General features: G+C 33.3%; 3 protein-coding genes across 7 annotated transcripts; all 3 read right to left on the bottom strand.

The window, feature by feature from the left end:
• Positions 1–7,410: 7,410 nt before the first annotated feature.
• Positions 7,411–8,432, bottom strand: LOC100814201 (josephin-like protein). Its single transcript, XM_006596356.4, has 2 exons — positions 8,215–8,432; positions 7,411–8,060 (listed from the first exon to the last, which is right to left on the bottom strand). Exons 1-2 carry the CDS (start codon positions 8,296–8,298, stop codon positions 7,593–7,595), a joined length of 552 nt encoding a protein of 183 aa, XP_006596419.1. The 5' UTR covers positions 8,299–8,432; the 3' UTR covers positions 7,411–7,592.
• Positions 8,433–10,259: 1,827 nt separating this feature from the next.
• LOC100787799 (WD40 domain-containing protein) lies at positions 10,260–13,665 on the bottom strand. 4 transcript variants are annotated; one of them, XR_005888171.1, is made up of 8 exons: positions 12,580–13,656; positions 12,089–12,274; positions 11,887–11,988; positions 11,589–11,738; positions 11,271–11,450; positions 11,047–11,144; positions 10,750–10,949; positions 10,260–10,632 (listed from the first exon to the last, which is right to left on the bottom strand). XR_005888171.1 is itself a non-coding variant. In XM_006595491.3 (8 exons), the coding sequence occupies exons 2-8, from the start codon at positions 12,982–12,984 to the stop codon at positions 10,805–10,807; spliced, it is 1,266 nt and encodes a 421-aa protein (XP_006595554.1). In that variant the 5' UTR covers positions 12,985–12,990; positions 13,530–13,665; the 3' UTR covers positions 10,260–10,804. The 4 variants fall into 4 exon arrangements, 2 of the variants coding, with proteins under 2 accessions (XP_006595554.1, NP_001242229.2); XR_005888172.1 differs by having other exon boundaries at positions 10,260–10,563; XM_006595491.3 differs by having other exon boundaries at positions 10,260–10,949; positions 12,580–12,990; positions 13,530–13,665.
• Positions 13,666–15,125: 1,460 nt separating this feature from the next.
• On the bottom strand, positions 15,126–23,190 carry LOC100787279 (ATP-dependent zinc metalloprotease FTSH 9, chloroplastic). Of its 2 annotated transcripts, XM_041008952.1 has the most exons (14): positions 22,142–23,190; positions 21,764–21,814; positions 20,397–20,462; positions 20,142–20,276; positions 19,925–19,990; positions 19,364–19,549; positions 19,192–19,278; positions 18,969–19,082; positions 18,738–18,862; positions 18,541–18,649; positions 18,245–18,370; positions 16,673–16,996; positions 16,476–16,599; positions 15,126–16,048 (listed from the first exon to the last, which is right to left on the bottom strand). In XM_041008952.1, the coding sequence occupies exons 1-14, from the start codon at positions 22,940–22,942 to the stop codon at positions 15,924–15,926; spliced, it is 2,439 nt and encodes an 812-aa protein (XP_040864886.1). In that variant the 5' UTR covers positions 22,943–23,190; the 3' UTR covers positions 15,126–15,923. The 2 variants fall into 2 exon arrangements, with proteins under 2 accessions (XP_040864886.1, XP_003544874.1); XM_003544826.5 differs by lacking the exon at positions 21,764–21,814 and having other exon boundaries at positions 22,142–23,188.
• Between the last annotated feature and the right edge of the window lie 1,291 nt (positions 23,191–24,481).

Here is a 24,481-nt window from a genome sequence, read left to right as displayed (position 1 = left end):
CAATTTATTGTTGTATTATTTTGGGTTTAATATAATTTATATTTTTCCCAAAAAAAAAAATCTGTCAATGATTGTGTTAAATTTTCATGTATCCATATATAAAAACGAATTTGATAATAACGTGTTTGTTTATAATTTACTATCATTTTAACCACTTAAAACAAATAACAAATCCACTTCTATGTTTAAGGTTTATTGAGAATTAATTCAACTTCACAGTTATCCGCATCTTATATCTTTTTGAGTTTCATCATTGACCAATCAGAGAAATTCCATTTCGTAACTACTTAAACAAATTTTAACTTCACTAATTAATTATTGATATTGAGGGATCGACGTACGTACGAACTGACTTTAAAAACGTTCAATTTCGACTTGGTGTAAAAGAATGAACTATATCTAAGCCATATATTATTTGAAATGAAATTATGGGAAGGAATTTAGATGTGTGACAGTATCATTCTCCTTTACATATTTAGTTTGCATGGACTATGACAAGTTTCCTATATTTAAAAAATTCAATACAGAACGTCATTGTTTTCTGCTTTCCCCCGCACCCTTGCTTTTATCACATACAATATGCATGTCACTAATTGTAGCAATAAAGTGGTAATATATAGAATTAATATTAATTATCTCGTTATTTCATTTTCAACAAGACACTGCAAAATACTTGTCATTTTGATAAAGCAAATTAGTTGGGAAAAGAAATTAGAGAATCTACAGATTAGAGAAATTATTTGCTTGTGTCAATCTTGTCTCAGGCACATGGGGATAGATCATACAGGAGGCAACTTCCTCAAGGTAGCAAATGCTGCTAATACACCCAGAATCCAAGGGGGTGTTAATAACCAAGGGACACTTAAACAATCAGCATCACATTTCCCTTTTTCATTACCACCAGATTTTGAGCCTTTCTCATCATATATCACCATCAGAAAGTCCTTCATATCCACCAGGATCAGCTCCATTATGAAAGGATGGATGGGCCTAGGAGGTCCAAATAGAGGACTTTTATAGAATAGATAATTTAGATGTTATCCTTTTGATATTATTTGGTTTTATTTTAATTTTCTAAAATACTAAGATGGTGACATATGTATATGGTTGTTATCCATTAAGAAAATTATATAATGTAAGGTTTGCATCCTATTGAGGAATGAATGAAGTGAAATCTGAAATCTATGTTTATTCTCTTTAGCTTTTATTTGTAGTTTTAATGGTGTTTTCTTAGGAGCGAGAGTAATGTCAATAAATATCGCTAATTTTGGATTGACATTATAAAATGTGATAATAGTTTAATAGGAAATATCGTGAAAAAATTCATTAACACAATTTAATGAGAAAATATACAATATTATCGTTAATTTTTAAATGACACTATCTATATATAGATAAGTTCTATTCAAAGTAAACAATCGTTGGTAATTGTGTTTAATATAGTTTTATTACAATTTTATAATAGACAATTTGTTCAAGTTATTTTCATATATTTAATAATTCATGGCCGGGCATAGCACGGCTAAAATACTAGTTAGCTACAAAACTTCTTGCATTTTATTCACAAAATCCATCTCGTTGTAACAGTATTTTTGACATGTCTCTTTAGGATTTTTAATTTAATTTACTAATTATAATAAAAAAGATTGACATCCGCGCAAGGGTATATACCTAGTTTGACTAAATTGCTAAAATAAACTCTTCATTTTTTACATTATTGCGTTCTCAAATGATTTTAATGACTATATTATTAGCACTATTAATTCCTTAATCCAAAATCATTTAAAATATATTTGGATAAAGAATTTTAACTAAAGAAAATAATTTATCAGAGGATTTAAATTTCTGTAATCTAGAATTCATTATTTGAATGTTTTTTTTAATAATTTAAAATTTTGAAATTTTAAAACAGAATTTTAAACAACTAAAAATATGGAATTTCAATTTCCTTCTAAAATGTGAGAAATTAAAATTCTCTTCTTACAATCTTCTTCAAGAAATATGAGATTGTAGAACATTGATCGGGTCTGAGCATAGAGGAACACGTGTAACTAGCACACCAATCATATTTTTTCTTTTTTTTTTCATTTATTTTTTTCACCCTCATAATTTTAACTTTTTTTATCCAAACACAAAATTTTGAAAATAAAAGAATTTCAATTGAAGTATTTGAAATTCTTAGAAGTTAAAATTTCTCAGAATTTTAAATTCTTCCATCCAAACAGCCATATTATCAAATTGTAAACGAAATTAGAAGACAACTAAAAAGTAAGGAGCAAAACACATTAAATGTATTACTCCAGGATTAAAAATTTATAATTTATATTAGAGTCAAAACAATATAGACATGTACAGAAACCAAAATAATAATTATAACAAAACTATAACTATACAGACATATGTCTTCTATTAAATTATTAAGATGAATTGAGTAAAGAATACTATAATTAAACATTTACTCAATGACCTCATAAAATGAGAATTGATTAATTAGTTCCCATGTCCAAAGCAAGCCCAGTCCAACAGCTAAAATTCACTTAGGACAAGTAAGTAGTCACAAGAGATATATTGGCACTTGGATTCAAATCCAACCAAAATTTCTAGGCTTTGTCGTATTCTTGTAGATTAGCTTCCAAAGCCAGCAAGATGGCTTCCCTCATCATCTCATTTGTTTCACCAACTCTAAGGCTGTGTTTGTTAAGCGCCATAGAAATAATTGGAATTGTAAGTTGGCGGTTTGGTACAAGTAATTTAGCTGAGGAATAAGAAGAGTGTGGTGGGCCCCACATAGAAGCATCCCCTCATCATTACCGTTAACAAAGGCCAAAAAGTCTGTTATGCCCTTTTAAATCTCTTATTTTACGTTACATTAACTATTTTAGAGGGTATTTTTGTGAATAAACAATTTTATAATACTATTTTTATTCTATTTCTCTTAACCCAAATAACAAAATATATTCTTTTATTTTTTTTCTTTATTTCTTCTTTTTCAAATTATTTCTCTTCTATTTTCGTTTATTCTATTTTTCTTTTTTGAAACCAAACACGGCCTAAGAGTCTTTGTAGAAAAGGTTGCAGTGATGCAGGTGGTAGCAAAGAGTAGAAAGGATTACAGGATTGGATTCTGGGAGGATTGCATTATCAGTACTTTTTCAAATGCATTATGGTCCTTCCTGTCCATTTAACTTTTTCAAGTATTGACCATTTTGGAGTCCTGAGTTGTGTGTTTTGCTCTTTTTGATCATTGGAGTTTATACAACAATTTGATTCATTTTGGTTCAGTTACCATGCAGGCACAATTTACTTGGGGCAAGGGTCATATGACAGAATCATGTCTATGGCATTGTATCAGGCTTACTTGTTTGTTTTTCTTTTTTTTCCTTAGGGGTACATCTTGAACTTCTTTTGTGATCTTATTAATAAAAAAAATTGTGCCATTAAAAAAAAACAATCAGGCCCAATTTTTAACTTTTACAATTTAAAGGCTCGTGCTTTATGTGGCGATTATGATCTTGATTTTTGAAGTATGGGAAATTCATTGTAATGAACCTGATTAAATCATGCAATTAGCACTACCATCCAGTTAATGTTGTTGGTTTAACCAAAGAAGATTCTGGGCTTATGCCTCATTCTGTTTGTTGATTATATTAGAAGTTAAATGTTAAATTACTTCAATCCAATTCATTTGAGGGAAAGTTCCAAAAGTTGGATGGAATTGAAACCAAGTCCCAAATTATGATCAACTAGATGAGATCCAAAACCATCAAAAACAGAAACTACTTGAAGCAAAGAACCTTCTGCTTTGAGCTTTCACTCTAATAGTTGATATAACCTTAGCAGTTAGCACTATCAATATATCATTTGTAGAAAAATAGTGAAAATAAAACCATTCAGGTTTGGTACTTTTTAAGAACCCACAAAGATTAAAATAATGCGATCATTCAATATAGAAAAGAACTCACTTTCATCCATGCATGTAATGCGGAGACAAGGGAATTTTTCATGGCTTCAATATTTGATACTAGAACGAGAATGAGTAACCCTGCTATGCAAATTATATTCCAAAAGATCCAGAAAAGAAAGAACAATACGAACATAATAGAGATATAGGATAAGGATATTATATATTCATCACATATTCTTCTAAGCCTTTCCATCACGAAATCTTGTAATTATTTCTTACTTTCTGCATGTGAATGGTTAAACATAAAATCCTGCCAATCATTTTTCAAAATATTCCTAATGAGAAATGTAGTTGATTGCAATTGATTCATTGAAAAATGCTATTTTAGCCGAAATGAAAAGCACCTTGTAAGAAATCCATCAGAAGAATATACACTGCTTCTGTTTGTACAGAAACATAACACAATCACTTAATTCCCATCACTATTATTTGTGGGGAAAAAAAAGGAAGATATAAACCTAAGCATAGTAGCAAGCACATGATTGCAAGCATCTCAACTCAAGGAGCTTGAATAGAATCTTGGCGGGGTGCTTCGGTTGATGAATTTGATCTGGAAAAGGAAGAGTGGATGAACTCAATGCAGTCCTCAACAGCAGCAGTTCTATGAGAATCAATAGAGGACCCTGTTGATTTTGATCTTGATAAGGAAGACGAGCCTTGGTGTAAAGATCTCTTTGGAGAGATCAAGCGTAGAGCATTTGTGACTCTTTCTGCAAGATCCTTCACAAGTTCAATGGGAGAGCTCTCAGACTGCCAAGGAATCCTGAACATGCAGCTCTTCACTTGCCCATTTCTGTTTGATTTCCTATGGGAATTCTGTCTCAAGGACAAGCCTGATTTCTCATTGATGTAGCCACTTTGACTCATATTCTGTTGTTTATTCTTGTTTGGATGATGATAGCATTATATTCAGAAGAGAAAGAGATATGAGAGACTGTGGTATGTGATGCTATTGAAAGTTGAAAGGAATTATATGTGAGACTTGGAAGTTAGAAGCAGAGTTGTTAGAGAGGTGGGAACTGTGGAATGAGGAGGTTCTCATGTGAATGAAAAACAAGCATTTATAGAAGTCTTTCAGTATTTCTCCTATTTACCTTTATCATGAAAGAACTGTGTAAAAGTATATGGAAACAAAAACAACATTAAATAAGTCTTTTTTATTAGATGAGATTAGTTACATAGATTAAACAATAGGTGATTTTCTTCTATTGACTTTCCTTTGATTTACTCTCCCTAATCATATATAGAGGGAGACATATCTAATGAAGTAAATTTTTATCATACACCAATATATGGATAGTCTATATTGTTTTAATTAGTTTTAATCTTAAGCATTTGTGGGAATTATATGGTTGAAATTTAGTCCTCTCGCACTAACATTTCTCACCTGATACGCTTCTTTTATATATATATATATATATATATATATATATATATATATATATATATATATATATATATATATATATATATAAAGTGACACAGTTGGATTAAGGCGGTGAGAAAAGAAAAGGAGCATATTAAAGGTGTAGAGAGTTGGAGATACACTAGCCCTCTTTATTACTTTCTATTCCAGTTGCAGTGCCGCCTTGTGACTTTGCAGAGCACACGTTTATGCTTTTCCATGTAATAATGGAGTAAAGAACCGGTATCTAAGATAAGTATAATCAAAGATAGCAGGAAAATTTTTAGTATAAAGTAATTTAGTCATCATTCCTCAGAGCTAGAAACCCATTTTTAAATATGAGGAAGGTGGGGGCAATATTCTTTCACTCATTTCTCTGAAGATGCTCTCAAAACAACCACTAGGATTGCTCCATTGTTATTCCCTATTTCTTTACTCAAAGCTCCAATTGCAACAAGACACAGCCAACCGAGTTGCTGCTGAATATTTTATCTCTAAAGAATAGGATCCACTGATCCATTGTGGACTAGTTGACATGATATGATGGATCTTCACTTAGCATTGGAAAAAAGAAAAATGATACTTGAATATTAAAATATTGAATGTGTTCACACATCGCTTTAGAAGATAATAAAGGGTATGCAGAATAAATAAATAAAAAAAGACAAAGGGTAAGAATGTGTGTGCTATTCTTGTTTTATTATCAACAGAATATAGAGCAAAACGATGATGTAATGAAAATGTGTGTAAATAGCAAACATTTATGATATAATTCTAAGCTTTACGGGCAAAATGTCAAACTTAGAAAGTTTAAAACAAAAATACGGTGTGAATCTTGGAAAGTTAGAAATAAAATATGATATCCAGGATCTTTTGACTAAAAGAAAGCGAAGACCCATCATCCAGCATGCTATGGAGATTGACGATTTAATGTCACCATCAATTTTTCTACTCATTGAAATGAAAAACATTCAACACTTAGGTAGAAACTTTCGACCACATTGGAGCTCCTTAGAACAAGCTGCGATTTATATTTTATGCAGCAAAAGAAACATACCAGGTGAGTTACCCTTCTGCCCTTTATCAGCAAATTATTAGCTAATATGGTCACAAGTGGACCACATGCCAGAAATGGCCAAGGGTTTGATATTCTCCACTGAGATGTTGAAATGATTTAATAACTCAATCTGTCAATCATGAAATTGAGTGGAAACATGTTTTAATAATTATGATTCTAGTTTGAATATACTTAAGAAGTACTTAGAAGAAAATAAAAAAAATTAAGGAGACAAAATGAATGAACATCCTCACATAAATTTCAGAAGCTTTCATCTCATTTTTCATAAGTTGAAGTACATAAGTTGATTAATTATGAGAGAAGTTTGATTTTTTTACCGCTTTGATTAATTATTAGAATTGAACAAGAGGTAGCCAACGATGGGTTAGATGCTTTGCTTGACAGATTAAGGGAATGAATTTGTGCACTATAGAGATATGCATGAAGCATAAGTATCTCTACAAAATAAAACAAATTATTTTCTCCCACCTGTCCCATGCGTAGCCGGTAGCCCTAAGTGCTAATAGCTAAAGATGGCTATAACCAGTGCTTATAAGAACAATCAATACCAAGAGGATGTGAGATTATAAGAACTTGTAGACAATAGCTAGACAATATTTTACAAGTCGCATTTGTGGAAAAATTGAAGTTACATATCCGCCTACAGCATAGGTGTTTATCAAACACTTTTGTTCATATCCGCCTACAGCATGATGGGGCTTGAAAAATATCCACATGCATTTGTGGGCTCCCTAGTGCTGAGAAAAATATCCACATGCTGAGCCTAAATGCTTATACACTATCACTTTCAGAATCAAACAGTATCTAATGGTTCAAAGGTGCACTGCAGATCAAAGACACAACGAAGCCTGCATTTATCAGTGCTTTAACACACTATTTCCTATAAATAACACCCTCTGGAAGCAATTTTTAACATTATTCACAAAAAAAAAAGTCATGAAAAAATCATCAGAGACACGAGGATGAAGGAAGCAACAATCTCCATTGAAATACTATCGGTCTTACACTATATACATGGACGCACACAAACTAACAACTAACATTGACCAGTAAAAAATAAAAAAAAATAAAAACACTATAACATGGACGCACACAAAAATCGACCATAAATGACCGAGTTAACAAACATTTACTTAAAATTATTTTCAAGACTGTTTCTCATTCATGACAATCAAAACCTCCCCACCATGCACCAATGTGGAATCCAAGAACTCCCTAACTTTATATGTATCAAGAAAGGGTTGAGGGGCAGCAAGGTCACTGTCCAAGTTATACCAAACCCCATCAATCTTCCTCAATGCAATCCAGTGCCTACTTCTCCAGATCCCAGCAAACCTTTTCAATGCCACATTGATCACAACCCCCATCAAAACATCCTCAGGTGCATCAACATCAATGGAAGATGCCCCCTTTCTATGATCATGCCACAGTACACTCTTTCCCTTCTCTTCCAAAGCCGCAATTAGAACATTTATATCATAGTTCCCAGTCAACACATTGTGATGGGGCTTGAAAAGAACAGATAGTGGGGTCCACGTTTCACTGTTGGAGTCTTCAAGTGCGAGCCTTTCAGAAATTGCATTCAATTTTGCTCGAGTGAAAGCGTCCTTTTGCTGATTGGAGGGAAATTGAATAGACCCAGAAGCAGAACGAAGCGTGAATCGATGAAATTATGACAAAAGAAACGAAATTGGAAAATAAAACATGGCGGGTATCGTTGATAGGGCTTAAATTGAAGAATCAGTGCTAGGGAAAGAGAAGAAGCACCTGAAAGAGGGAGTTGAGAGAGTGCACGAGACAGAACTGTAACCTTTGCCTTTCGTGGTAAACTTGAGAATTCTCTGTTGCCATTTTCGCGTGAAATTTCGATGTTCACGTTCTGGTGTTAGTGTTGAAATTGAAATTTGATGCACTTGCACAAAGACAAGCTTGGTTTGGTTTTGAATGTGCAGTGTTCGTGTTTGTTTTTTACTGAAGAAAAAGTGTGTGTTTGATTTAATTTATGTTAAGAGTGTTTATTTATTTTTGTTAGATCTAAAAAAATTGTTAAAATAATTATTATTATTATTATTAAAAATTGTGTTTTTTAAACATGCATTTTGTTCAATTCTCTGAATTTTTTAAGACATTTTTTTCATCTAATTACTTTTTCGCTTCCAGACTCTAGCAAAAATTGAGACCCAAATTTTAATGGAGCAGCATATATTGAAATTTGAAAGTCTAGACTCTAGAATGGAACTAAAATATTTATCTATAACCAATTAATCGTTTGAGGCAACAAGATATATAGTGTTTTTCTTTTAGTAGTATTTCAGTATATACTAAATACATGATATGTATTTATTGAGTAAACTATAATCACATCTTTATACAAAATATTTCTACTGTTTTTTTACTCTTACAATGACCTCGCTTACGGGGATAGATGCATAATATTTTTTAAACCTCAAAGGACTGTGTAAGGTAAAATAAAACGTGTTAGTGGAATATTTTTTGAACAATTAAAAGAGATTTGTCTGGGGATTAAAAAAAGCATAAATATTTTGTGTAATTTGATAAAATCTTAAGGAGTGTCATTATAATTTATTCAAGTTTTATAGTTTTAACTTTTACAAATGATTTTTTTTGTCAATTTTGGTTGTTAGAGTATTGTTTCATGATTCTCCATCTCGTCACTATTTATTATAGTTTCAAAAACCCAAATCGATGATCAAACAACTACGGGCACAAACATGATAAATTATTATTATATATATTTATTTATTATAGTTTTAAAAATCTAAACTAGTAATCAATCTAATAAAAGCATTAGATCATTAAGTCAATGATCGAATAAGTGAATAACTAATCAAATAGTATGATCCGGTATTATTGGTTATAAATTATTATTATATGTATTTATGTAATATGCTTGTTATAAATATAACATTTGTCAATAATATTACAACAAATATTTATGTGTTTGTGTCAGTTGTTTGTCACGTGATTGGATCGAGACTTGCTATGCTGTATTTTTTTTTTTTTACTTCCTTCATTTATATATATTAGGAGGCATCAAATTATATCGGTATAATTTTAACAACTATTACACTATTTTATAACTTTTAATTGAATATGTTTTTTAAAATTTTACCTTTGGATTGAAAGTTCTTTTCGTATAGATCACATATGCAAAATTTTATATTAATTCAAAATCATTTTCTACCTCATTCATATAGATTAAAATCGATATAATATAAATCTTTCAGAAACATTAAAATATGGATTTGATTACTTGTTGTTGTTCAATTTTAACAAAATTTAACACAAACAATCCTAAATTCAACGATTGTGTGTGTGCGCGCACGCGTGTGTAAGACCAAGTTTAAAATAATGTTTCTTTCTTTTTATAAGACTCAATCTATAATAATGTTCCTTACATTAATTATTTTTAGAGTACAAATACCCCTAATTTAAAGAAGAGAGATAATTTATTAATAAACAATTAAGAAAAAGGGAAATATTAATTACAAGGATAATTTTGAAAAAAATTACGAATTTAAGATAAATTTATATTGACAATTAAACTAATTATTTTTCTTAATCTTGAATAATTAGGTAATTATGTCTTATATATAAGAATAGAGAGAGTATTAGATACAAAATATATATTATAAATATCACATTTTTCAATACTAAAACAATAAACTCCAGCAATTCAATGTGAATTCAATGTGTGCAATTCAGTTGGTATAACACACTGAATTTATGATAAAAAAAAATGAGTTTAATTCTCACATTACTGTTAAGCATTTCTTATCTCTACTAGTCTCTGCGCGTAATGGTCTTCCCTCATTAACCAGAATAATAAGAGATTTCTTAGTGTCATTCCAAGAACTATAAATAACAATAATGAGATTTCTTAGGCTGAAGTTTACACTTCAACATGCTAATCTTGCTCCTCCTTCTTCAGTTGTGCAGCAAGTATGGTTCGAATTAAGATAAGAACAAACCTAAACATTCCTCCCGCGACAATGCCTACCCATATCTTGAGCTTCATGAGTTGAAATACAAATAAGCCGCAAAAGAAGTACATCATGCTACTTTCGACACCGAGACTATTCATTCTTGATATGGCTAAAGCAATGATAGCATAAAGAGCAATCCAATAGTAAATATACTAATCAAGGAAGGAGAGCATTACATCTGCTGGGAAGAATATAAAAGAATGAAATTGGTATTTCTATATAATTGTCAATTTCTATACAATTGTTTTTACAGTGCATTTACTGCTCAGAAAAATAAATTCATTCTTATCATCACCTGCTTCAAGAGGAGACAGATGGATAATACAACTCCAAAGTCGAAAGGGAACACATCAAGAGGATGCCACCTTGGGTACATCCAACCATTTCCACACCATCAGCAAACCAGTCTCATCTCCAGTGAAGAAGAGGCCACCAAGACCTAACTCAAATGATGCCACATCTTTCTTGGCAAATAAACGTCCCCTCTCTGAAAATCTGTTTTAAAAAAAATGGTAAGAGGATGCAACAAAAAAATATTACAATGATGGAGGTAAAGTAACAAAAAATACGTGAATAATTTAGGTTTACTTACGATGGCAATTCATACATATGAACTGAATTGTCTCTGCACGAGGAAAATAATATATGCTTGCCTTCTGCATCAGGCATCCCAAAAAGTGAAACAACACCCTGTAATAAACATTAAAGAATTATCTACTGGAGATCGACCAACTCCTTTTGACCATTATAAGAAATATCAGCTTCGTTCTTTACAAATAAAAATAAAACCAAACAATAGAAAGTTGAGTAGCATACATTTTCTTCCGTGTGCGTATATACCACTTTCAAAGATCCTACTTCAGTGCAAGCCCAGACCTTAATTGTACAGTCAGATGAACATGACAACAAATATTGGTCCCAACAAATAAGAGATGTGACTATGTCAGTATGCTCATTTAGTGTCATTGTACACTGTAATGTATCCATGTCCCAGACCTGAAAAAAAACAAAATAACAAGATCCAGTCATTAGATGATTATAGGGCAGTTCAAAGGAAATTACATATCTTTTTTCAGAAAAGATCCACATGTTAAAAAAGACAATAGAATCCCTATATTGTCCAACAACACATACCTTTATGCTTTGGTCCATGGACCCGGAGTACAGCATCTTGCATCCAATAGTCAGGCAAACCACTGCTTTAGTATGGCCAGTGAGTGATGCAACCAGTTCAAAAGGAGATTTAGCTCCAGAGCTTCCTCTCCAGGCAAAAATGACACCATCCTAAAATACATATATTGATAGCCAACAGAAAAAAATGTTTAAAAAAGTAAGAGTTTTGAATATGATGAAAGAAAAAAAAACATCAGTTAACCAACTACAGAAAAAATAGGTTAGGGGAATATGAATAGATAATAACATGGTTAGTTACCTCTGCACCAGCAAAGAGTGTATCATTGCCAACAGTCATGGCACGGACTTGGCCTTTGGGTCCATCAAGAGTAAACTCTGTAATGGTCTGGATGTTCCAAGCCTTCACAACAACCACAGACACATAATCAGTTTGTATGTACTACACCTATAATTAGACATTATCATACATCAAAACAAAATAATGACAGATAAGAGCTTACCTTGACAGCATTTTGCAGACCAACAAAAATCCATGGCCCCTCACTGATCAAAGAGGTAACCTCAGCACCAAGATTGATGACTTTAACACATCGACCAGTATGGCAGTCCCATATCCGAACTGTCCCATCAGTGCTGCCAGAATAAAGTTTGTCGGATCCAACAGGAAGTGCAATGCCAGTGATAACCTGTTGTCAAAAGCTTTAATTTTAACTACTCCAAAAATATTAATATGATGCAAAGGCTCACAAATTCTAGCATTTCCTAGGAAACTAGGGATGAGAAAGTTTTTCCAAAAACACTTTGGCAGACATTAAGTTATTCTAGCATATAATACTCTATGACTCTTAATCAATAATTGCAAAAACATTAGTCGATTATTAAGTCAGATATCAATTTTGATTTAATTATTATACTAAAAATGAATTATGAAAGAATTTTAAATATAATTTCGGTGTGTTAAATACTAAATGGTGGTTTAAGAGTCAAGTACCTTCTTATGTTCTTGAAGCTTTGTTACAGTGGAAAACCCATCACCATGAAACCATGAATGCAAATACAGGCATTGTTCACCATGTACACAATTGTTGTTGATCCAGTATTTACATATCCTTGGTGACGATTTCTTGGACGCCTTAGCGACCCTTGTCGCATCTCCTCTATCTCCATTATCGCTAATCAATGCTGTCTTTGAACTATATTTAGGGGTATTCTCAGAGGAGGAATGGGGCTTTTTTCCATATCTATATGCAGTATTGACATAACCACAAGCAGTAGGTGGTGATGGTGTCTCTATGTGCAAAAATCTGCAAGGATTTCTGTTACATCTCCCAGCTCTCCAATAGGCACATGCTGTTCCACCAATGCGCTCAGTCCTTCGTGCAAACTTTGTATTCATGATACTCTAAAAAAACAAACATTGCAATGCAATGACATCCCAGATCAGATACAGTATCCTATCAATAAAATTCTCCATAGCTCATGTTTTCATTCATTAACTCAATGATAAACCCTAAGCCGTAGACTCAACTCCTCATCAAAAACCCAAAACCATTTGGGTCCCAAATTTTACATCCCAAAATAACAGTTGTAAAGCAAGTGATGAACATGGCAACAAAACTATGGCAGAACAAGTCTATCGAGGAAGATCAAGCACGTCAAGGTCAAAACCCATGACAGAATTGGATCAAAGATCAATAATTTAACCCTGATCATAACGTCAATAGAGACTATCCCAAAACCCCCAAATTAGGGTATCGCCGATCCTTCTGAAAACCCTAATAAATAAATTGAAAGGAATCCTACACGCGAAACCCTATCTTTGCATCGGGGAAGCACAGAAAAGTTCATTGAGATAAATGAAGTCGGATAGAACATAGATTCTCGCAGATCATCCATCATAAAACCTAAAAGTGTTAGATTTTCGCGTTCCGCGAAGCAAACCTGAGTGGTAGAAACGTAGCGAAACCTTCAGAATTCAACTCGTGATTTGTTTGGAACGATTGTTGAGAGAAATAACAGAGAACAAGGTTTGTATTTTCAAACGTTGGTGTGTTGCCACTGTTGTGTTAGGCTTATTTATAGGTTACCTGTTCACTTGTAAAGTAAGCAACAATAAGATAAGATTTTGTGCCTTTCAGAAAAAAGTTAATAATAATAAGATAAGATTTTCGATTTTTTTTAAAAAAATTATCTTTGCCGTTATAAAAAAAATAAATTAAGGCTTAAAAAAAAGACAATTATTTCTGAAATTTAATTTTTTTAGATAGTTTAATTTACTTCTGAAAATATTACATTTAAAATTCAATTTATAAAATTATTTCTAGTGTGTGTGATGTTATAAAATTTATAATTCCTATTATTTTCTTTCCATGAGAATTACTTATAATTTCATTTCAAATTTTTTTGAAATTCTATAATTATAGTGCTCCATGAATTTTGATGCCACGTACAGAAAAATTTGAGTATTTTTTGAAATTAGTGAAAAATAAAATAGAACCGTAAATGCAACAAAAAAAAATGAAAATAGCAACGAATGAAATTTGAAGTGGAGCATGACAAAAAAGCTCCGTGAAAGCTTATGAGTCATGACACTTAGGATAGGCTCCGCCAATAAGCTTTTTTTAAAACTCATTTTTTTAGATTTCTTCTTAAAAATAGGTTCTTTATATTTTTAAGAGCTTTTATATAGTATTTGCCCTTGTTTTTATTTATAAGGAAGAAAAAAAACTAGGCTAAACACTACCTCTTCATAAGTCTTAACTCCTAAGATACACTCACCCCTTCTAAGACTTTGTACAAGCCAACAAACAAAACAAGAGTTTACTGTAAGAACTTCAAGAATAAATCATCAATTTCGTCATCAAAATATTATCTTATCTCTTAAACAGTTTCTAAACTAATAAAATTATATTAAATAATGTTTACAATATCGAAATGTGGTTTACTAAAGTCTAAAGACCAATTTGAAAAGTTTTTAATATTTAAAAGACTACTAAGCATAATTTCTAATACTTCTAAAGATTACTTAAGCAATTTTTTATACTTAACCATTCAAGAAGGTTATAGTTGAAGAATAAAATTAATGATTTATTCATACCTTGGAAGATGTATGTTTTTGGTAATGCAATATTTTTCTTTTGATTTTTATATTCTCATAATAAAATAAAGAAGAATCAAAGAACAAGTTTTAAATAAAAGTGACAAAGTGGGTTAATTTGTCCTAACCCAAACCAATCCATTATAATTCACTTTGACTCGCTTTTAATCCTCCTTATATTAGGTGGGACAGGTTGATTCACCAATAAAAATACACACTTATTTTGCCCCTCCTAGTTATAAAGGCAGCTCTACACCACTAATTATCCACTTGATGTTTAGTTGTCAAAGCTTCTGAGCAATACAACGATATTATTATGAGATAGTAATATACAATACAATGATATGAATATGACATCGTATCTTTCCAAAGAAACTCAGCCACATGGGACAATGGTCCACCAGAGGCACAATGCAGGTTAGCTCTTTCTCTAGTAAAAATGTACAAAAACGTTGCATTCAAGGAACACTAGATATTTTTGTTCTCTCAGAATATCACAAGATCCCTGTTATATGAATACAAAAATTCCTTTCAATCATTCACACCTGGACAAATGACTAAAAACACTCTACACCTTGTAGCTGTTTACTTGAGTTCTGAAAGAAGACAAAGATGATGATGGTGCATAGTCAACAAGAATACGGGGTCAATTCTTAAGTTTAATCTGTCCTAACATAGTAGCTTCCATTCCAAAAATATTTTTTACTCTGACTGCAAATCTAAACGTAGCCCCAATACAGTTGTTGAATGACCCTGCTTTGTTTGATGCGGAGAATCTGTAAACGGACTTCAATACTAATCAGCTTACTTACAATTTGGAAAAGATATTTTGGTGTAACATATAGCAGAGCCGTTTACATTTCACAGAATCGTTAATGTATACAACAACTATATACCAAATTACATTTGCAAACAGCCACATCATGACTGAAATAATAGTCAATATACAACAAATTCAACTACCAGTATATATGTAGATGGTGAGAAGCACTACTGTGTATTTTTCTTTATCTTTTTATCTCCCCTGTGGCTTTGGATGAGTGAATTATGAGTTAAATAACAGGCTGGCTACGTGTTAAAAATGATGCCAAAATTCACCTTACAGGAATATACAAAGGTTGTAAGGGTGAACTCATTTGTTTGAGATATATCTGCACTGGCTTTAGCCCGCCAACGTCAAAAATCATACCTTAAGTTTCACTCGACATTGGTAGCATAAATAGACAACTCTCAAATGTTCAGGAACCTGTCTGCAATGGGAGGAGAGACCCTTGCTTGCCGTCTATGAAGATTTCCAGCTCTGTCGGTGCAACTACCAATCTTAACCACTTCTGTAGCTCTTCACCCTCTACTTTCTCTTTTTCTGAAGAATAGGCACTATTAGAACACCATAGCTTACCAAAAACACAATAGTTCAAAGTCATTTGTATCTATATTCTATAGTCTATACATAATTTGGTAGAAGCACAAGATGCTGACATCCCCATTTCACCTATCCCTTCACATGATCATTATATTATATTTAAGTGCAACATTCAGCGTTGTATAAAATTTCAAAACCAAAATCTGAAATCTAATTCACCCATGCAATTTCAATTGGAGGCAACGGTATACAAGCATGATATTCTACATATAAGACCTTCTATTTTATAGTTAAGCCTTATCCCTAAACATAGATACTAACCATTTAATTAAGTTAAAAAAATTGTAAGTATTCACTATTAGTTTTTTGGCAATCAACACAAACATTCCACCAATCACCAAATATAAAATACAGCACGTACAGTTACCTTCTAAATGAGCACCAAGACCCTCCAAAACAGTAGGATTAGCCCGCACAATAGAAAGTGATACTTCCAGCGCAGACTGCAGCAATGCTTTCACCTCTCTTTGAACTAGATCAACAAGATGTCCCTGTTGTGTTCAGATTAAAATCAGCATACAGTAAAATATTATGAAGAAGAAATAAGATAATGAAATAGAGGACCTGATCCCTTCCCCAAGGAGCTGATCCCCCAGACTCGTCCATTCCACCATTAGAAAGGGTGGAAATTGACACAGGGCCTATTGTCTGATTAAGACCATATTCAGCTATAGCTTTGTATGCCATATCAGTTGCTCGCCGTATGTCATCAAGTGCACCTGTTGACACTCGACCAGAATAAACAATTTCTTCTGCAGCACGTCCCCCAAGTAGGGTAACCAGGCGGCCACGCAACTCATCAATGAAAAGCAAGTATCTGTCCTCATTTGTTGGAGGAGTGTAAGTAAATCCCAAAGCCCCTCCTGACCTAGGCAATATGCTTAGTTTCTGATAACATCCCGAGATAGTAAGGCATGAATATCCTTATAGATCTTCTTAATAAACAATAAACAAATAAGAAACTTAACAATGATTTTCATAACACAATTAGGCTACCATTCCAGAGATACTTTTGCAAATACAACAACAACAACAACAACGCCTTATCCCACTAGGTGGGGTCGGCTACATGGATCAACTTCCGCCATAATGTTCTATCAAGTACCATACTTCTATCCAAATCATTAAGTTCGGAGATACTTTTGCCAATATTCATTTCAAAATAAAATGAGGGCAGGTTAGGTCCATTTCACTAGTAAGTACAATTGTTGATCGTGTTATCAATAGTTAGCTTGTCTAGATAACTAAAAATCCAATTACCTAACCAGTAAGATTTTCCAACTTTTCTTTATTAAAACTTCAAATTAATGCAATTTTAATTTTGTTATCTACCAATAGAACCACACTTCATAAGTATATGCAATAAGTATATTCTTTAAATAAATCTTATGGAGGGAGACTTCAACTTAACCTTCATGAATGAATATACTCTTCAGTTTTTATTATTGGGAACCTGAATTTAGTGTGTCTTATATAGTAAAGGAAAGAAAACAAAAATGAAAAGAGAAGAAATATCAAATAAGTGAGGGTAATTAGGAGTTTAAAAACATTAAAATGGTTTTTAAATTAACAAATCATTATTTTTCATAATAAGGAATCAGCGTAAATACAAGAATTACTAGTTAGACAAGGAATAAGGAACAAGTATTCAATGAAGAGTATTTTGAGGATAAAAAAAATTGTTAGAGCAGTGGGACTAATGGGAGTGCCAAGATGCACACCCATAAAACACTAGTGTATTTACAAAATGAAACAGAACATTTGATTTATAACTTGTTTTATTATCGCTGAATATCACACATAACAGATTTATACTTTTCTTTAATTTCCCACCATAAAACAAGATAAATGAATTCTAAAATAAGATATCACAAAGTTCACACCTAAAATAAAAAAAAAATAAAAAACTGAAATTAAGCAATTTTTGTCACAAGTCATTGAAGTAGGAATCTGATAACCAGAGCCTGTATGAACTAGAAATCATCAATCAGAGTATTTCAGAATAATTATAGTTCAATAGTGTGACAATTCCAAAAATTCAAGCAGGCAAGTAACTTGGTCCAAGCATCATCTACATATCTGCAATGGCATTGACATATTTAAATGGCCAAAAATAGAGCATTTTCCATGGTTTACCTCAACACGTGGCTGTCCAGGAAGAAGGTTTGCAACTGCAGTACCTACCACAGCATGACCAGCTTCATGCCGTGCAACTACAGCCTTCTCACTTCCTTTCAACTTGGCAGTCTTCTTTTCTATTCCCTGAAACAAGTAACTTGGTCCATTTATCCAGAATAGATAAACTAGACTCAAATTTACAAAACTAAAATTTTCAATTTAACATTGTGATCGACACATCAAAATCCAGCCAGACTGCAGCTGGAAAGTGAAAACATGCATCCACCAACATTTCAAGAGACACTGTAACTTACTGCTATTGATCTTTCAACAGCTTGAATGAAATCATTTTTCTCCACAACAATTTTGTTTTGTCTTCCTGCCAATAATGCAGCCTCATTTACTAGGTTTGCAAGATCCGCTCTTCAATGATGTGCACCATGTGTCAGATCAAATCTCATTCTTCTCAATATTTAAAGAACAAAAAGTATGGAGGAGACAGAATAATTACCCAGTGAAACCAGTGGTCATACAAGCAATGTCGCCAAGGTTAACATCCTTAGCTAAAGGAAGTTCTTTCTTGGAAACATGAACTTTAAGGATAGCTTCTCTTCCAATCCTATCAGGTGTTTCCACCTAAATAGAAAATGAGAAATCTTTTCTAAGAATATGCAAAGTCAAGGTCTTTTTGAAATCAGTACAAAAACCAAGGGAGGTAATGCATTTAATCTAGAATCCAGACCATAACAACCCGATCAAATCTTCCTGGTCTTCGGAGTGCAGGGTCTAAGACATCTGCACGATTAGTTGCTCCAAGAACAATGACAGCAGAACTGCTGTCAAAACCATCCATCTCCTGCAATGCAGTTTTAAGACGTTAGACTCATTGTGACCCCCCCCCCCCCCCCCCCCCCAAAAAAAAAAAAAAGAAAAATACAAGAAAATGAATATGGAAAAATGCTAACAGTGAGCAGCTGGTTCAAGGTTTGTTCTCGTTCATCATTGCTGACAATGCGAAATTTACCATCACGACTTTTAGCCACAGCATCTATCTGCATACAAAAGGAAAGTTTAATTGGTTGAATAGTAAATATTAAATCAAACATCTTAATAGAATCAAAGAATACACATTCATACCTCATCAATAAATATTATGGATGGTGCTTCTTTCTTAGCCCTTGCAAAGAGATCTCTCACACGGGAAGCACCCATACCAACATATAACTCTACAAACTCACTAGCAGAACAACTTATAAATGGCACATCAGCTTCCCCTGCCACAGCCTTTGCCAGTAAAGTCTTACCTGTCCCAGGAAGACCCACCTGTAAGATAAAACAGTGGATATTTACTACCTACATGTCAAATTAAAACAATAATAATATGAAAAGGTAACTTGGCTATAAATAATCCACATACACTGTGTAAGTGAAAACTATTGAAGAATTAATTCCTAGAACCACCAGTTCAATCGAAGACAATAGTGATCTCATCTTTTGCAAGGTAATGATTAAGAAAATAAGAGAAAGCATAGACCATATAATACAGTAGAAAACTTGGCTAGATTTTAGCCAAAAATATTCCCAAAAGACATTTCTCATATTTCATCCCTTCCCCAAGCAAATATCCTCATGTGCTTTCATCCTGGGATCATAAGACCATTGTGTGTTACTTATCAGATATCTCTGGCTATTACTCACCAAGAGAACCCCTCGGGGAGGACGAGCTCCAAGTCTTATATATCTGTCTGGATTGCGAAGAAATTCCTGGCAAGTGAACATCAGCATATTAAAAACTACTTGTCCATATCTAAAAAAAATGAAAATGAAGATAAAAGCCCTGCCATAGAATAGAAAGCCTTGTATATGCCCTAAAGGTTGTAAGTGCTGAATATGAGCTGAAGGAAGTCCAGCCTACCACAATCTCTTCTAGTTCCTCCTTAGCCTCGTCAACACCAGCGACATCAGCAAATGTGATTGATTCACCTTGATCAGATGACTTTGTGCCAGCAGAAGTTCCTGATTTACGATTCCTAATCTGACCAGCCGTATGCTGCACATAGCATTCAATTTCTCAAATAAATGCTGTTTTAAAATGTGTAGACAACATAAGCCGTTGGATAAGAAGGCCTAAGAAAATTGAAATTGAGAGGGGGAAGGAAATCACACTTACCTGAGAAAAACTAACAGGGAATCGATGGAGAAGCCCTGCAAGCAGAGCACAATAAAACAAGGCTATCTGCAAATATGAGAATGGAGTCAACATGTTACATGATATATAGTGTCAACCACGACTGTCAAGGAAATTTATAATGAATGTTGAATGCCTTAAACTACTGATACATTATAATCTAAAACATGCCATGCCATATTTGACAAATGTGAAAGTTTTTTGTTATACTGTAAGAAGATTTACCTCATGAAGCTAATATAAAGATTATCTTCTATTAATCAACAGAAGTAATCAGTTCTTAAAAGTTATCATTTCAAATTCTCATGGTACAGAATCTATAGTTTGTAATTATATATAAACCATGTAAATTATAATTTCTTGAGCTTGATAATTTTATCAACCATACTAGTCACAGATAAGTTGCTCAGAATTTGATAGATATCCATTAGTTTGTTAGTTAGTCATGTTAGTTACTTAGGTTAGTTGGTTGAAGTAATGAGGCATGTTGCCTATAAATAAGAGGGGAGGGAAGAAAGAGATCATCTTGTCAATTGTGAGAGAATTAGGGCCTTTGGTTTGGGAGGTACAGTCCCTCAAAGAACTGCTGTGTGTGTGTTTTATTCCGTTAATTAGGAAGTTCATCCTTGTACTTCTACAATGAACATACAAGGTTTCTTACTATCCTTCTTAAATACAGAAGACTTGAAAGAATGGAGCAATGTACACCTATGGGGTCATTTGGTTTGAGAAAACAATTTCTATTTTCATTTTTAATTATAACACCTAGTTTTCTTTGCTTTCTCTTTTCAAAAGTTTGCAATGTTTCCTAGATAAACTTTTGAAAACAAAAAACAAAGCAATAGCAAATGCAAGATGGCACTTTGTAATTAAATGTGAAAAAGGGTAGCATTTCCTCAAACCAAACACAGTCCCTAAGTTTCTAATGGCCCTTCCAGAAGTAGGGAAAACTTAAGGACATAGCCTTAGTCCAGATTGAGTGCTATAGCCTATAGCCATTGAGCATTCACATTCACACAGATTACAGTTTTGATAGAATGATTGCAATTGGAGAAAGAACCATAACCTTTATTCCTCTTTCAGGTCTCAGAAGGTTTGCACAAATGAATACAGCTGAATTTATGTGTTATACTTCAAACCACCAGCCTCCTCCCAACATCAACCACATCACAATCTTAAGCAAATTCAATAACACACAATGCATACTCAGGGATAAAACAACTTCAAAAATCGTAACACACAACATAATTATAATACAATGAACAAAACAAATCCAAAATTAGCACATCATAAAAACCTTAAATCACAGAGAGAACTTATGCTTTAAAATCAAGTATAAAAAAAATTACATAACCCAATGACAGAGGTCCCTTGCTTTGCGGCATTGCAGTCGGGCATAACTGCATGAGTAATTGTTAATAAACACAACAAAATGCTAAAACTTATATCTAACTATTCTAGTTTACCAAATGGTATTGACATTAAAAAGAGAGAAAATATGTTATGCATGGAGAGTGTAAAACAGTTTTAACCGATCATCCAATCACACACCACCATGTATGGTAAATTAGTTGATTTTTATAATAATTACCTTAAAAGTTATACCAACCATAATTTCTTATTGGTTTAACACTGTCAGTGACCATTAAACTCTTGAAAAAATACTATAAAATGCATCTAGAAGCATTCAAAGTGTGGAAAGTGGAAACCACATTCCAAATACTTACCAAAGCAGAGTTGAAGAATCCACCAGACCTCTTATCCGGGGACCCGAACTCCACCTCATTTTCCATCATCTTCCCATAGGGAGTCCTTATATCACTAGGCCTAGTGGTAGTGTAAACAATCTTCTTGGTAGGAGCAACACTCTTAACCAACGACTCTGACTCCGAAGGAGTAGCAGCAGAAGAAGCCACTTCAGAAGCCTCCACGTCAGACTTCAACTTGAACATGATGTGGACCCCATCAACCTCCACCTTCTGCACCTGATCCCCATTAATCTTACTCAAGAACTCGCTATAAGGCACACTCACAAACGACGTCGCAGCCCTCGGTTCGGAGCCAGGTAAGGGAATCCCAGGCCTCAGCAACCTCATCACAAACACAACAATCCCTAATTGCAAAAGCAACACTCCAACCTCTTGAGCTTGAACAATGGGTTGCCACCGCCACTTCCCACTCTTCGAACCGAACCACCACCCTTTATCTTGCTTCTCCCTCCTCCGGTTCGAACCGGACCTGGTCGAACCCTTATCGGTGACCCCCTGTCCCTCGCCGCTCTTCTCGCCGGAATCCCCCTCCTGGCCACCACTCGCCCTGGCGGCGCCACCGTGGACCCTCCTCAGCCTCCACAAATCCACCCTCCCGGAAAAATCCCTCCATTGCCCCGGAACCCTAACGACCGCCGAATTGGGAACGAAACGACACGCGTTTTGCCGCAGCGGCGAGCGTCTGCGCCAGGTGTGGGAATTGAGGTAGATTTTTGTGTACGTTAACGGAGAGAGGTAGAGATACTCCAACGCCGACATGGTGGAGAGAGAAATAGAAATACCCGCGACGTGAAAATCGAAACTTTGAATATCTTGTTTGTGTTTTGGTGCATTAATTTATATGGGTGTAGATAATATTTTCTGGGTTCTGGTGATGATGATGAGTGCCAATTGGTAGCAGGAGAAGGAACAGGGAGTGGAAAAGAGACAAGGTGATCCGACAGGACATGGTGGCCGTTGGATCGATGATGGGTTGGAGATCTCCACGGTCCAGATTGCCGTGTTGGATTTTTTTGAAAATTAAAAATTTGTTGCGGTTTCGGATGATTTTATTCTCGGGTTGGTTTGTGGTGATGGTTGTGTGTGGGGGAGAGATTCCGTGCGAGGAGGCGTAGGGGAGTGTGGTTTGATGGGTTGTGAGAGTGCCACGTGTAGGGTGACATTAAGTAGGCGTGGGTCAGAGGATGATTATGTGGCGTTGACGTGTGCTAATCGGCAACACAAATTAGGGGTACATCCAAACATTGAGATTTGGGAGTGAGGGCCACAAAATAATCATCAGTGTAATGAATTAATAAATATATTTTTATTAAAAAATATAATTAATACTTTAAAACATTAAATGTTATGTTTTTAATTGTCCCAAATGTTATCTTTTTAAGAAAAAAAATATTTAATTTTAATTTTTTAGTTAATGTTTTTAAAATACTCGTTGACATTTTTTATAGTTTTGTTTTATCAGTCTCTCTCATTTTAATTTTGTTTATAAAATCCTTATATCTTAATATTTTTACTTTTTGAGTAACTTTTGTATTTTATTATTATTAATTTTTTTAAGAAAATTAAAGAAAAAAGTAAAAAAAAAATGATGTATTTTAAAATTTGGATAAAAGTATACCAAAGATAATTCTATAATTTAATATTTTTTTTCCATTCCAAAAACTCACTTTTTCAAGTTTCCGGAACTCAATTACTCCTTGCTGCCATTAATTTTGCTTCTTTTTGTTGCCAGGAAATTTTGCAACCGGGCGAGTTAACTCATCTCTCCTTCTCATTCCATCAACTCTCTTTAAGAAATGCTATCTCTTTTAGACATTGTATAAGCTTTTCAAGGATGTTGATCATGACCAATATATGAGTAAGGTTGAATTTTCTTGCTTCAAAGTTCAAGTTTTTATTATACAGAATAGTTCAAGAAATTAGAAGTATTTATAGATTGGATTTTCCTAAACTCATTACCCAAATCGATGAAAATTTTATAGGTTGGATTGAGTTTATGTTATTTTTTTTTTTATAGATCAAACTATATCATAAATAAGTTGAGTTGAGTTAGATTTATTGAGTCGAATATTTGGAAAATATATATTTTGTAAATAATAATTTTTTTAGAACAATAATTTATTTTTGTCTAAAATTTTATAAGTACATAATTACTAATATTTGACTAATAGAATTAATAATTTTAATGTTAATACGATATTTTTTATTTTAGATAAAAATAAAATATTATATTAATATAAAAAAAAACATAAACAAAATCAAAACTAAAATAAAAATAACAACTTAAAAACATAATAA

The sequence above is a fragment of the Glycine max genome, chromosome 14 (assembly GCF_000004515.6).
Source record: "Glycine max cultivar Williams 82 chromosome 14, Glycine_max_v4.0, whole genome shotgun sequence".
NCBI classification, from domain to species: Eukaryota; Viridiplantae; Streptophyta; class Magnoliopsida; order Fabales; family Fabaceae; genus Glycine; species Glycine max.
The sequence above is the reverse complement of the archived record's forward strand: the minus strand, read 5'-3'. Positions and strand labels throughout refer to the sequence as shown.